This window comes from Callithrix jacchus, chromosome 21 (assembly GCF_049354715.1).
Source record: "Callithrix jacchus isolate 240 chromosome 21, calJac240_pri, whole genome shotgun sequence".
Classification (NCBI taxonomy): Eukaryota; Metazoa; Chordata; class Mammalia; order Primates; family Cebidae; genus Callithrix; species Callithrix jacchus.
In genome coordinates this window covers 51,874,525-51,888,327 of record NC_133522.1, presented here as the reverse complement: position 1 = coordinate 51,888,327, position 13,803 = coordinate 51,874,525, and the positions used below count along the sequence as shown (strand labels likewise).

Below are 13,803 nucleotides of genomic sequence, written 5' to 3'. Positions count from 1 at the left end.
AGCCAGACCCCTCACGTCCTGAGCGCCCAGGAATTCCTGAGAAGCCCTGAGCACCCCAGGATGTGAACAGAGGCTCCCAGGGCTCCAATCTAACAGCAAACTATAGGAACCCCCCAAAATCCCACCCACAGCTGGCAGTTCTCCAGGCCACTCAGTCTCTTAAGGGCTCCTGAAAGTGATTCTCGGCTGTGTGTTCTGGTGAGAAGCTTGAGTTAAAGTTGACTCCGTTTCCTATTTTCAGGAGTACTTTTTTGACATTAAGCTATGGTTCCACAGTAAACAGACCCATCGAAGGGTGCAGTGGGTGCAGCGACTTCAGGAACAGAGGGGCCTGGCCTGTGTCTTGGAGGGGTCAAGTCCAGGCTAAGAAGGGACGTAAGTCCAGTGGGGAGGCATTTTCATGTCCCTAAATCATTTCATGGGACAAACAGATGATCACAATTGCAGTAGCCCCAGTTTTAGGGCTCTCGAGGGTCTCTGAGAGGTGGTCCCACAACATAGGGCCCCAGGGCCGTGGCCCTAACCACAGCGGTGTGGGTGGCCGGGAGGCAGGGTCAGAAGACCCCGGGGAACCAGCGGCCTCGAGATGCGAAATGCGCTGCTGGGTTGAAGACACGTGCCTGCGCTGGTGCAGAAACTCCAGAGTTGACTCCACTGTTCTAATAGGAAGTAAAGCAGGAAATACCATCGCAAGCCTTTGCTACAGAAGGGCTGCGGCACCCAAGCCCCATCAGCCCCTTCCTCAATGGGGGCGCAGCTCCAGGCAGGGGCACCCGGGATGGGCACGGGTTCCAGGGTAGGGTGTAGCTCCAGGCAGGGGCACCCGGGAAGGGCGCGGGTTCCAGGGTAGGGTGCAGCTCCAGGCAGGGGCACCTAGGAAGGGCAGGAGGCGAGCGCTGCATGGTACTCCTGGGCGGGGTCCACGCCATTTCTCGAACTCCGGGCGCCCACCCGGTGCCATAGCTCGCAACCGTTTTATTGCCAATAATGAAAAATTCCCGTTGTGCCGTGAAAGAAAGACAGGAGGTTCCCCCGGTAGTTTCATTCGTTGTTTATTTGTGAGCTGCCGGGCTGGGGCGAACCCGGCTGCCTGCGCCTCCGCCCGCCACCTGCTCCAGCTCTCGGAAGAAACGCGGCGCGCAGCTCCCTCAGAAGAGGCCCCTGGTCAATGGCTGCAGGCGGGTCCCAGTGCGTTGGCCCAGCTCGTCCAGCACCGCCTTCTCCTTCTGGAACATCTGGAGGGAAGAAGCTCGCTGGGCCCTCCCCAGGGAAAGGGTCCCGCGCCCCGCCCACAGGGTTTGGGGGAGCCCAGAGGCCCTCGCAGCTCGCTGCTCCCACTCAGGTGGAAGGGTGGGACTGGTCTCTGAGCACCTTCTCCGGGGCCAGCGTTCAGCGTTCAATGAGTGCCCGAACTGCCAAGGGGCCGCAGGAGGGGAGAGGGTGGGGGGAGAAGGGAAGGGGGCGGAAGGGGAAGGAGGTGGGAGAAGAGGGCTCAGGGGAGGGGAGCAGGGAAGGGGACGTGGGAGAGGGAGAGGAAAGGAGGGGAGGAGGACGGGGCGCTGGAGGAGAGAGGGGTTCGGGAACGGGAGAGGATGAGGGCCCGTGGAGGGCAAGGGGAAGGGAGGGGGTGAGGCATGAGGGGAGGAGGAGCGGGAGTGAGAGGGGTTAGGAAGGGCCGGGGGCAGGCAGGGGAGAGGGAATATAGAAGGGAGAGGGAAGGGGAAGGAGGGGAGGAGGGCACTTGGGCAGTTGTGCTCTAGGTAGGAAGCAGGAGGGCTTGTGGGGTCGGAGGAGAATCGGGCAGCTCTGGAGGCCCAGAGAGTGGGACTGGACTTGCTGGGCCAAGAAGCCCAGGGAGGGGGTGTAGGGTGTGTGGGGCGGGGCAACCTGGGGGGTGCCAGGTGGACCTAGCAAGAAGCAGCCAGGAGAGGCCTAAGAAAGACATCAAGGACTTTTTCTTTTCTTTTTTTGAGACAAGGCCTCCTGGTCTTCCTTTGTCACCCAGGCTGGAGTGCAGTGGTGCAGGTGGGTCCCAGTAAGCAGTCTGCTTCCTGGGTTCAAGCGATTCTCCTGCTTCAGCCTCCAGAGTAGCTGGGATCGCATGCTTGCCCTACCATGCCCAGCTCATTTTTGTATTTTCAGTACAGATGGAGTTTCACCATGTTGGCCAAGCTGATCTCAAACTCCTGACCTCAAGTGATCTGCCTACCTCAGCCTCCCAAAGTGTTGGGATTACAGGTGTGGGCCACTGTGCCCGCCTGACTTCTTCTTTTTGAGATGGACTCTCCTTTGCTGCCCAGGCTGGAGTGCAATGGTGTGATCTCTGCTCACTGCAGCCTCCGCCTCCCAGGTTCAAGGGATTCTCCTGCCTGAGCCTCCAGAGTAGCTGGGATTACAGGTGCACGCCACCAAACCCAGCTAATTTTTGTATTTTTAGTAGAGATGGGGTTTCACCAATTGGCCAGGCTGGTCTCGAACTCCTGACCTCATGGTCTGCCTGCCTCAGCCTCCCAAAGTGCTGGAATTACAGCTGTGAGCCACCACACCTGGCCAATTTTTTCTTTTTAATGAGAAAGGTTTTTCATGACTTTCAGAGAAATAGTTTGCTCGCTAACACAGGATGGTGCTTGCGTTAAACACAATGTGGACCTGAGCCCACGTGGGCCTCTGCCTCTGCAGACAGAGTGCCTGGGCCTGGAGGGAAGCAACATCCAACTCACCTCACTGGGAGCTCCCGCTGCCCGCCCTGGGTCTGGCCCTGTCTCTGGCTGATGGGGCCCTTTTGACAGAGCGCCATTTGATAGTGTCAGTAAACTGTGGCTCTCGGCCTCTGCGCTCAGACCCCATAGTGAACACATTCAGCTAAACGTATTTGAGGAGCCTGATGTTGAAAGCAAACATCCATAAGCCATTTTAAAAAGGCTGGGTCTCAGGCCCTGTTCCTGCATGGGGCAGGGGTGGGGGGCAGTCAGAATGGAGGGTGGGGGCTGGCAGGGGCCTCCTTCCCCCTCAGTAGCCAGAGGATGGGCTCCTACCTGCTGCCACTCTGCCTCTGTGCGATGTGTGAAGCCCAGCAAGTGACACAGTCCATGGATGGCAGTCACCTGTCAGAGTGATTTAGAAACCGGCTGGTCAGTTCAGCCGTCGTGGAGGACAGTGTGGAGATTCCTCAAGGACCTAGATATAGAAATTCCATTTGACCCAGCAATCCCATTACTGGGTATATATCCAAAGGACTATAAATCATTCTACTATAAGGACACATGCACACGAATGTTCACTGCAGCACTGTTTACAATAGCAAAGACCTGGAATCAACCCAAATGCCCATTGATGATAGACTGGATTGGGAAAATGTGGCACATACACACCATGGAATATTATGCAGCAATCAAAAACGATGAGTTCGTGTCCTTCATAGGGACAAGGATGAACCTGGAAGCCATCATTCTCAGCAAACTGTCACAAGAACAGAAAATCAAACACCACATGTTCTCACTCATAGGCAGGTGTTGAACAATGAGAACACATGGACACAGGGAGGGGAGCACCACACACTGGGGCCTGTTGGGGGGAAATAGGGGAGGGACAGTGAGGGGGCAGGGAGTTGGGGAGAGAGAGCATGGGGAGAAATGCGAGCTATAGGTGAAGGGGAGGACGGCAGCAAATCACACTGCCACGTGTGTACCTATGCAACAATATTGCATGTTCTTCGCATGTACCCCAAAACCTAAAATGCAATTAAAAAAAAAAAAAACAACCAAAAAAAATAAAAGTAAAAAAAAAAAAACCCAGCTGGAGAATGACCCCACAGGAAACTGCCCCTTCGGGACACCCCAGGCCACAGGCTGCCTTTGGTATGTGGCAGCAGGACCCCAGGGTTGCTGAGAGACCCCTGAGCAGAAATTAGTCACTCAGCCTCAGTTCCCTCCCATCTAAAATGGAAAGCAAGGCCTTTCAGACTCTTTTTTTCCCCACCTGCAACTATCTTGATTGAGTTATACCTTTCAGACTCTTTAGTCAATGTGGATTGCAGTCTGGGACAGCATTGTGCTGGGGAGGGGCCCAAGGATGGAAATGTCCAGCCGCAGGGACAATGAGCAAGGGGGGTAGATTATGGGCAAGGGGGTGGATTATGAAGAAGTGAGGAGGAGTGGGTGCCACGGAGTAGGGGGCAATGGGGCATCATCCAGGGCGGGCCTGTCTGCCCTAGGAGGGATGAGGCAAGGGCACAGCCCACACCCCAGGCCCAAGCCCTGAGGAGGGGCAGTGCCCCAGTCAGAGGGCAGGGCCTCCAATGGCCCCAGATTTTACTGACCACTGAGTCGAGCTTCGGTGGGTGCACAGGAGTGGAGAGGTATGAGGGCAGAGCTGGAGGGAGGTGCAGCTGCTGGTGAGGTGGGAAGACCACAAGTAGCTCCGTCCCCAGGGAGACAGGGCTGGATTAAAGCCCACAGGGGAGGGGCACCAGGATGGAGCCCAGAGCTGGGGGAGGAGGAGGAAGAAGAAGAGGGAGAGCCTGTGGACCCTGAGCAGGCACGGCACCAAGGGGGTTTATGGAGTCCTGTGGGCCACAGGGGTGGCGCTCCCCTGGGGTTTGGGTGGATTGAAGGGAGAGGTCTGGGAGGTGGATATCCCTGGGGCTGGTGTGAGGTGCCTGGAGATGTGCAGGACAAGGCAGGGTAGAGGGAGGTTGCAGCTGAGAGCCAGCCTTGAGCAGAGCTGGTCTGGCCTGTGACCATGAGGATGGGGTCCTGGGAGGGTGGGCTGGCCTTCCCTCAGGGAAACAGGGAGCCCCACGGAGAGGGCTCTGAGCCCGAGGAAGAATGCCAGGGGCAGACCAGGGCACAGAATCTTAGGTTTGGGGAAGGTGGAAGCAGATGTCCACATCCCCTTAGCACAGTTGCTGGCCATAGAGATTCCAGGGCTGAACCTCGGGCTGGGCCACTTCCTGTCACTCTCGGAAACTTCCTCCTCCCCGGCAGGGTGTGCATGGCAGGCAAGCCCCACCCTGGTCTGGGGGAGCCGTCGGGGCTGGGTTCCTATGTGGCTGTCCCACCCTTTCACACTGGGTCTGGCTGGAAAGCTCTGCTTCAAGCCACGCAGATGCACTTGGAGCTCCAAGGACGATTCAGGGCACGGCTGTTCAGCCAAAGGAGGACAAGTACGATTCACGCATATACGGCTTTTCAGAATACTTTTCTTTTTTTTTGCGTTAGGCTGCTGAAACCACCTTTGCAAAGATGATGACAGTGAGAGAAGTCTAGCATGGCTGACTCCATCTCGCTTCCAGCTTCACAGGCTGGCTGTCCCCACTCAGTCCTGGGCGTAGGCCAAGCCAACCATGGGAGGAATTTAGTTTACAGTTTAATTTTAAATCAAGAATATAATCATCCCTCCCTAAAACGATTCCTCTCCTTGCTCAGGGGCAAAACCACCTTTGCAAAGCTAATGAAAGGCCACAAGATTAGGATAATGGGAGGGGCCTGAGCCCTGCTCTGAGGAGAATCCGCCAGCAGGCCTTGCTTCCCCAGCTCGCCTTGCTCTAATTCCTTTCTGCTCAGGAGTCATGCAGCCAGAGGCCATGAGATTTGTGACTTCCCCAATTGCTCCCCAGTAAGATAACATCATAATTGTAGAACCTAAGATTGGTCTTTTGAGATGGTTTTCAGACTTTAGAGTTCTGGCAACGTACAGACTCCACCTAGACCTGAGGCTCATGACTCAACTGATCCTGTGGCTCCACCCAGAGGTGGACTCAGCAGACAAAAAATCATTTAGACCCCTATGGTCCATCCCCAAGTAATCAGCAGCACTTATTCCCTAGCCCCTACCTGCCAAGTTACCCATGAAAACTCTAGCTTCTGAGTTCTCTGGGAGACTGATTTGAATAACTCCAGTCTTTGCGCTTGGCTAGCTCTGTGTTAAACTCTTTCTCTACTGCAATACCGCAGTCTCAGCGAATTGGTTTTGTCTGTTCAGTGGGCAGGCAGAACCTGTGGGGGGTTACACTAAGGAGAAACAGATGTGGAAGGTGGTGTTGGCTCTAGCCCTCTGTACTTCTGGCAGCTCCGAAAGAAGCTGACCCAGCAGGTCTAGGTTAGCTCAACATAGCCTGCTCTACTCCAGAGATAACGGCTAAGAAGTCTTCTCTGGGAGTGTCCATGTTTTGTTTTTTTTGAGACAGAGTTTTGCTCTTGTTACCCAGGCTGGAGTGCAATGGCGCCATCTCGGCTCACAGCAACCTCCGCCTCCCAGGTTCAGGCAATTCTCCTGCCTCAGCCTCCTGAGTAGCTGGGATTACAGGCACGCGCCACCATGCCCAGCTAATTTTTTGTATTTTTAATAGAGACGGGGTTTCACCATGTTGACCAGGATGGTCTCGATCTCTTGACCTTGTGATCCACCTGCCTCGGCCTTGCAAAGTGCTGGGATTACAGGCGTGAGCCACTACGCCCAGCCTGTGTTCTTGTTTTCAGTGTGTACTCTCCCTCCTCCAACCGTGGCAAGAGGCATGCAGTCCCTACCCAGCTGGGTGCTCCTCACCCTGCTTACAGGTTCTTCCCCCAGTAGCCCTTATGGTGCCATGGACACATGTGGATGTGGGGTGGTGATCTTGACCCCTTTGCATGGCCCATGTTCCATAAGCCAGGTTATGTGCTTTCAGTAACCCCACCTACCGTCAGGATGTCATTGTAATCTTCATTTTCTTTGCACTGCTGGAAAATATACTCCACTCCTAGGAAAATGTCTCCCAAATTGTAGTCATCTGGAGAATCAGGCTGGGGAAATTCACCTGCTTTCAGATTCTAGGAATAAGGAAATACAGACTGAGAGAATAGGAATCGTAACCCAACCACAGGTTGACATTTAATCCTGGATAGTCCCAACGCAAATAAGCACTTGCTTCTGACGAGATCACTCTTAGGCTGCACATCCAAGGCCAGGGTAGCAGCTGGGCCCGTGTTGGGGTGGGCTGCCCAGCCAACTATGCACACGTGCCCTGAACTGTTCCATTGTGAAAGTCGTCTGAATAAACATGGAGCCATTAGGGTTAAACGGTTAAGCAAACCACGAAACCCTGATGAACAGAGCTGGGGAAAGCTATGAAGAGAGAGTTCACGAAACCCTGATGAACAGAGCTGGGGAAAGCTATGAAGAGAGAGTTCACGAAACCCTGATGAACAGAGCTGGGGAAAGCTATGAAGAGAGAGTTCACGAAACCCTGATGAACAGAGCTGGGGAAAGCTATGAAGAGAGAGTTCACGAAACCCTGATGAACAGAGCTGGGGAAAGCTATGAAGAGAGAGTTCACGAAACCCTGATGAACAGAGCTGGGGAAAGCTATGAAGAGAGAGTTCACGAAACCCTGATGAACAGAGCTGGGGAAAGCTATGAAGAGAGAGTTCACGAAACCCTGATGAACAGAGCTGGGGAAAGCTATGAAGAGAGAGTTCACGAAACCCTGATGAACAGAGCTGGGGAAAGCTATGAAGAGAGAGTTCACGAAACCCTGATGAACAGAGCTGGGGAAAGCTATGAAGAGAGAGTTCACGAAACCCTGATGAACAGAGCTGGGGAAAGCTATGAAGAGAGAGTTCACGAAACCCTGATGAACAGAGCTGGGGAAAGCTATGAAGAGAGAGTTCACGAAACCCTGATGAACAGAGCTGGGGAAAGCTATGAAGAGAGAGTTCACGAAACCCTGATGAACAGAGCTGGGGAAAGCTATGAAGAGAGAGTTCACGAAACCCTGATGAACAGAGCTGGGGAAAGCTATGAAGAGAGAGTTCACGAAACCCTGATGAACAGAGCTGGGGAAAGCTATGAAGAGAGAGTTCACGAAACCCTGATGAACAGAGCTGGGGAAAGCTATGAAGAGAGAGTTCACGAAACCCTGATGAACAGAGCTGGGGAAAGCTATGAAGAGAGAGTTCACGAAACCCTGATGAACAGAGCTGGGGAAAGCTATGAAGAGAGAGTTCACGAAACCCTGATGAACAGAGCTGGGGAAAGCTATGAAGAGAGAGTTCACGAAACCCTGATGAACAGAGCTGGGGAAAGCTATGAAGAGAGAGTTCACGAAACCCTGATGAACAGAGCTGGGGAAAGCTATGAAGAGAGAGTTCTCGTACTTTTAAGCCTGATAACAAAAACTGTCACTAAAGACTGAAAAACTGCAGCCCTGCACAAAGGCTATTACAACCTTACACACACACACACACACACACCTGACCTTACACACACACACACACACAAACTGACCTTACACACACAAACTGACCTTATATACACACACAATTGACCTTACACACACACGTGCGCGCACACACACAAACTGACCTTACACACACACACACACACACACCTGACCTTACACACACACACACACACAAACTGACCTTACACACACACACACAAACTGACCTTACACACACACACACAAACTGACCTTACACACACACAAACACAACTGACCTTATATACAAACTGACCTTACACACACACACAGCTGACCTTACACACACACGCGTGCGCACACACACACAACTGACCTTACACACACAAACTGACCTTACACAAACTGACCTTACACACAAACTGACCTTACACACAACTGACCTTACACACACACAAACCGACCTTACACAAACTGACCTTACACACACAAACTGACTTTACACACACACACAAACCGACCTTACACACACACAACTGACCTTACACAAACTGACCTTACACACACACACAAACTGACCTTACACACACAAACTGACCTTATACACACACGCGTGCGTGCACACACACAACTGACCTTACACACACAACTGACCTTACACACACACGCAGCTGACCTTACACACACGCGCGTGCGCACACGCACAAACTGACCTTACACACACACAACTGACCTTACACACAAACTGACCTTACACACACAACTGACCTTACACACACACAAACCGACCTTACACACACACAAACTGACCTTACACACACACACAACTGACCTTACACACACACACAAACTGACCTTACACACACACAACTGACCTTACACAAACTGACCTTACACACACACAAACTGACCTTACACACACACAACTGACCTCACACACACAACTGACCTTACACACACGCGTGCGTGCACACACACAACTGACCTTACACACACACAACTGACCTTACACACACACAGCTGACCTTACACACGCACGCACACACACAACTGACCTTACAAACTGACCTTACACACACACAACTGACCTTACACACAAACTGACCTTACACACAAGCGCCCACACAACTGACCTTACACACACACGCGCGCACACAACTGACCTTACACACACACAGCTGACCTTACACACGCGCGTGCACACAAAAACTGACCTTACACACACACAAACTGACCTTACACACACACACGCGCACGTACACACACACACAACTGCAAGGATATCTGCCCGGCAAGTGCCTGTTCCACCTCAGACTGGCATTAACCTTGGCATTGATCTTTGTAACCAAGGATAATTATCTCAAAACAATGTGATCCTCCTCAGTTTTCCCTTAAGAACCTTTGCCAGGCTGGGTGTAGTGGCTCATGCCTATGATCCCAGCATTTCAGGAGGCCAAGGCGGGTAGATCACCTGAGCTCAGGAGTTCTAGACCAGCTTGGCCAACATGGTGAAAAACCACGTCTCTACTAAAAATACAAAAAAATTAGTCAAGTGTGGTGGCTCACACCTGTAATCCCAGCTACCTCAAAAGCTGAGGCAGGAAAATTGCTTGAACCTAAGAGGTAGAGGTTGTAGTGAGCTGAGATTGCATCATTGCCCTCCAGCCTGGGTGACAGAGATTCTGCCTTTGCCTTCCTCTACCTCCCTGAATATGCACATAATATACTGTGGCATGTGGCTCTATCCTAAAGAAACATCTTTTTCTCTTTTTTGAGACAGAGTCTTGTTCTGTCTCCAGGCTGGAGGGCAGTGGTGCAATCTCGGCTCAGGGCAACCTCTGACTTCTGGGTTCAAGCGATACTCCTGCCTCAGCCTCCCAAGTAGCTGGGATTATAGGCATGTGCCACCATGCCCAGCTAATTTTTGTATCTTTAGTAAAGATGGGTTTTCACCATGTTGGCGAGGATGGTCTCAATCTCTTGACCTCAGGATCTGCCCACCTCGGCCTGCCAGAGTACTGGGATTACAGGTGTGAGCCACCGCGCCCGGCCACATCCTTTCCTTTTAAAGCCAGTTTGCTGTTTAAGTTGGTATCACATACTTTTCATTTCTTTCATCCCTCCCAATGCAGAATCACACAGACCCACAACTTCTACAGAGTTAAATCATCACATGGACACGACTGTATATTCCTGTTCTTTCTGCTTGATATTTTGTCCTAGACAGTCTTTCACGTTTTTCACAGAAAGACTATAACAAAGACCAGTCCACTAATTTAAGGACCATCCACACTAAGCCAGTCACCTATGGCTGGATATTTAGGATGCTCCTTTTATTTTCCTATTACAGAAAACAGTAACTTTTCCTTTTCTGAGATCTCTGCGGCCCAGGCTGGAGGGCAGAGGCGTGATCTTGGCTCACTGCAGCCTCAATTTCCTGGGCTCAGATGATCCTCTCACCTCAGCCTCCTGAGTAGCTGGGACTACAGGCTTGCACACCACCATGTCCGGCCAATTATGTTTTTATTTTTTGTAGAAACAAGGCTTGACTATGTTGTCCAGACTGGTCTTCAACTCCTGGGCTCATCCAGGAGTTCATCCTACTACCTTAGCTTCCCAAAGTTCTGGGGTTATAGGCCCAGCAAATAAATTAACATTTTAATACATTTTTACATGATTTAGCATTTGGTTTTATTCTGTCTTTTGGCTTACTGTCTTGGGTGTGTCACTACTGACACACCTAAGTCCCAACTTCTTTGCCTGCCACCACGCCCAGCTAATTTTTTATATTTTTAGTAGAGACATGGTTTCACTGCATTGGCCAGGCTGATCTTCAACTCCTGAACTAAAGGATACATATATTTTAAATGCTCTTGGTGTAGATTTGCCAAATGGCTTTCCCAAAGGGTTGCTCCAATTTGTGCCGCTACAATGTGGGAAGCCTTGAATGAGTCATGTGCAGAATGTACCTGACAGCGGCTATCACACTGAGTTTGTTGGAAATATTTACTCCAGTCTGTTTTTATTTTCAGTGTTGTTTTAATTTTTCCAATTTGCACATATTCATTAACGAATCCCACTTAAAATTGCAAAAATACTGCAGAAACACTTTGCTTCTTTTTTTCAATTCACTGAGAGCATTAGGAGGGGAAGGGGGTGGACACTAGTCACCTTTTATTTTGAGACGGGGTTTCACCATGTTGGTCAGGCTGGTCTTGAACTCCTGACCTCAGGTGATCCGCCCGCCTTGGTCTCCAAAGTGCTTGGATTATAGGCGTGAGCCACTGTGCCCGGCCTCTTTTTCTTTTTTTTCTGAGACAGAGTTTCACTCTCGTTGCCCAGGCTACAGTGCAATGGTGTAATCTCGGATCACTACAACCCCTGTCTCTGGGGTTTAAGTGATTCTCTTGACTCAGCCTCCCAAGTAGCTGGGATTACAGGTGTCTGCCACCACGCCCAGCTAATTTTTTGTATTTTTAGTAGAGACAGGGTTTCACCATGTTGGCCAGGCTGATCTCACACTCCTCATCTCAGGTGATCCACCCACCTTGGCCTCCTAAAGTGCTGGGATTACAGGTATGAGCCACTGCGCCTGGCAGTCACTTTTCTTTTTCCTGCTGGCTTACCAGGGTAATTGTGGCCTTTGGGTGACGGGCATCGATCAATGGAGGCTGAACATACTGTTCTCTCTACTTTCGTGTCTATTTGAAAATTTCCAAAATTAAAATGAAAAATCACGTCTGTAATATATATACTTATATGTGCCGTAGAGCCTAGCCTGCAATATAATTAATACAGGAAATTTACGCTGGGCACTATGGCTCACACTTGTAATCCCAACACTTTGGGAAGGCCAGATCAGGAATTCAAGAGTAGCTTGGCCAACATGGTAAAACCCCTGTGTCTACTAAACGTACAAAACAACAACAACAAAAAATTAGCTGGGTGTGGTGGCTCGAGCCTGTAGTCCCAGGTACCAGGGAGGTTGAGGCACGAGAATTGCCTGAACCCAGGCAGGGGAGGTTGCAGTGAGCCGAGATGGCACCACTGCACCCCAGCCTGGGTGACAGAATAAGACTACCTCTCATTAAAAAAAAAAAAAAAAAAATACAGGAAATGTACTTTTACCTCATGAAATGGAAAAGAAAGCACATCGGTTGGGACATTTCTATCTCTGTAGATTCTATTAATGTGCTGAATCGTCTTGTTGTCAACGCAGACGATCCCCAGGTCAAATTCCTGCACTCCTAAAATCCTCCGTACAATCTCGATCTTACTGCGAAGTGGCGCTCTCCTGATGGGGATGACTCGCTGCAGATTTCTAATCACCAAGCTCATTTCAGGAAGAACAACCGGCCCTTAAAAATGTTTCCCACGGAACCTGGGTGAAAGTGTAAGAGAAGACCAGTCAGTACAAGAAAGTGACGGCACATTCTGTAAAAAAACTCATGCGCACGCAATCAAATCACTTTATTTGGTGGAAGTGACTGAAAATCTTACGGGAATTTGCATTTACCACAGGAGAACAAAAACCAGGGGCCATGGAAGGAAGACGCGGAGTCAGGCCGGAAGGACTCGAGGGGGGGGGAGCCGTTCCCGGAGACGGGGCGGGTGGGCGGTGCGCGCGAACGCCGCGAGGTGGGGAGGGAAGGGGATGGAATGGGGGAGGGACAGGAGGGGAGACAGGTGAGCGTGTGGGGTGGGGTCCTCTGGGGTCTGGGGAGCCTGCGGACCCACGCGGATGAGTGGGACGCTCCCGTTTGGGAGACTAGGAACCCGCCCGCACGTACCGGGCTCCAGACCCGGCAAAGGTCGCGGTACAAGGTGGGGCGCACCCGCCCCACCGGAAGCTCCGCCGCCTAGCAGGGTGCCGAGAGCGGAAGCCGATCGCGGCGGAACCCGGTAGTGCTGCGCGAGCCGGAAGTCGGTCCGCCGCGTTTTCCGTCCCCAGTGCGCAGTGGAGGCGTCGCGGCCACAGGCTGGGGGCTTGCGCCTCTCGTCCTTTGTAGGGGTCCGGGAGCTGCGCGGGCCCCGGGGTCCAGCGGCGAGACGGTGAGCGTGGGGGTTGGGCAGGCGCCGGAGACGACGCTTCCTTCCCCCGCGCAGCTCCGCGCGCCGGGCCCTCCCCATTATCGCTAAGGGAGCGTTGCGTCGTCGGCGGCCCTAGACGAGCCCGGGGACTGCGGCCTCCGCCTTTTCGGGCTGTGCTGGGTGGAAGATTAGGCTTCCCGGGCACGCCGTCCCCGCCGACAGGCCGCAGCTCCGTGGCAGCGCCCCGGGGGCGGGGGGGTTGCCAGGGCGAGGTAAAGGGATGCGTGAAGACGGGCTTAACGCTCCAGCCGCCCTGAGGGAAGCCGGGTGGGAGGAGACCCCGAAACGCTAACGTTCTGACTGCGTTACATTCCAGTTCTCCGGCTGTAGCGAGTGGAGGCACTCGGGAGAGATTCATCTCTAAGTCGTAAGGAGGAACAGCATTCATTTTCTTATTGCCAGTGGAGGTTTTTAATGAATTTACCAACGCAGTGATGTGGCTTTTTTTTTTTTTTGAGACGGAGTTTCTCTTGTTACCCAGGCTGGAGTGCAATGGCGCGATCTCGGCTCACCGCAACCTCCGCCTCCTGGGT

The 13,803-nt window shown here is 52.3% G+C and overlaps 2 protein-coding genes across 13 annotated transcripts in view; one reads left to right on the top strand and one right to left on the bottom strand.

Annotated features, from left to right (window-relative positions):
* Positions 1-1,039: 1,039 nt before the first annotated feature.
* On the bottom strand, positions 1,040-13,033 carry YBEY (ybeY metalloendoribonuclease). Of its 7 annotated transcripts, none has more exons than XM_054249120.2 (6): positions 12,970-13,033; positions 12,308-12,560; positions 6,681-6,809; positions 3,372-3,459; positions 3,036-3,104; positions 1,040-1,235 (listed from the first exon to the last, which is right to left on the bottom strand). In XM_054249120.2, the coding sequence occupies exons 2-6, from the start codon at positions 12,515-12,517 to the stop codon at positions 1,042-1,044; spliced, it is 690 nt and encodes a 229-aa protein (XP_054105095.2). In that variant the 5' UTR covers positions 12,518-12,560; positions 12,970-13,033; the 3' UTR covers positions 1,040-1,041. The 7 variants fall into 7 exon arrangements, 6 of the variants coding, with proteins under 6 accessions (XP_054105095.2, XP_078214822.1, XP_054105096.2 ...); XM_078358696.1 differs by lacking the exon at positions 12,970-13,033 and adding an exon at positions 12,680-12,746; XM_054249121.2 differs by lacking the exon at positions 12,970-13,033 and adding an exon at positions 12,696-12,746.
* A 95-nt stretch (positions 13,034-13,128) lies between these two features.
* Positions 13,129-13,803, top strand: part of MCM3AP (minichromosome maintenance complex component 3 associated protein) — a 56,538-nt gene continuing 55,863 nt past the window's right edge. For 4 of the 6 annotated variants that reach the window (XM_078358667.1, XM_035283021.3, XM_035283019.3 and 1 more), the window contains exon 1: positions 13,129-13,231. The gene's annotated coding sequence lies outside the window, so the exon portion shown is untranslated. Of the gene's footprint in view, positions 13,232-13,586; positions 13,638-13,803 lie in introns of all 6 variants that reach the window. The other 2 variants (XM_035283020.3, XM_035283017.3) reach the window with 1 other exon arrangement.

Excerpts from the sequence above, each read along its gene's own strand:
- YBEY (XM_054249120.2), bottom strand. The coding sequence starts at position 12,517 with ATGAGCTTGGTGATTAGAAATCTGCAGCGAGTCATCCCCATCAGGAGA. Across the intron at positions 3,105-3,371 it reads TTGCTGCATAATATTCCATG|GTGACTGCCATCCATGGACT; the intron begins GTGTGTATGTGC and ends TCACTCTGACAG. Across the intron at positions 1,236-3,035 it reads CAGAGGCAGAGTGGCAGCAG|ATGTTCCAGAAGGAGAAGGC; the intron begins GTAGGAGCCCAT and ends TCTTCCCTCCAG.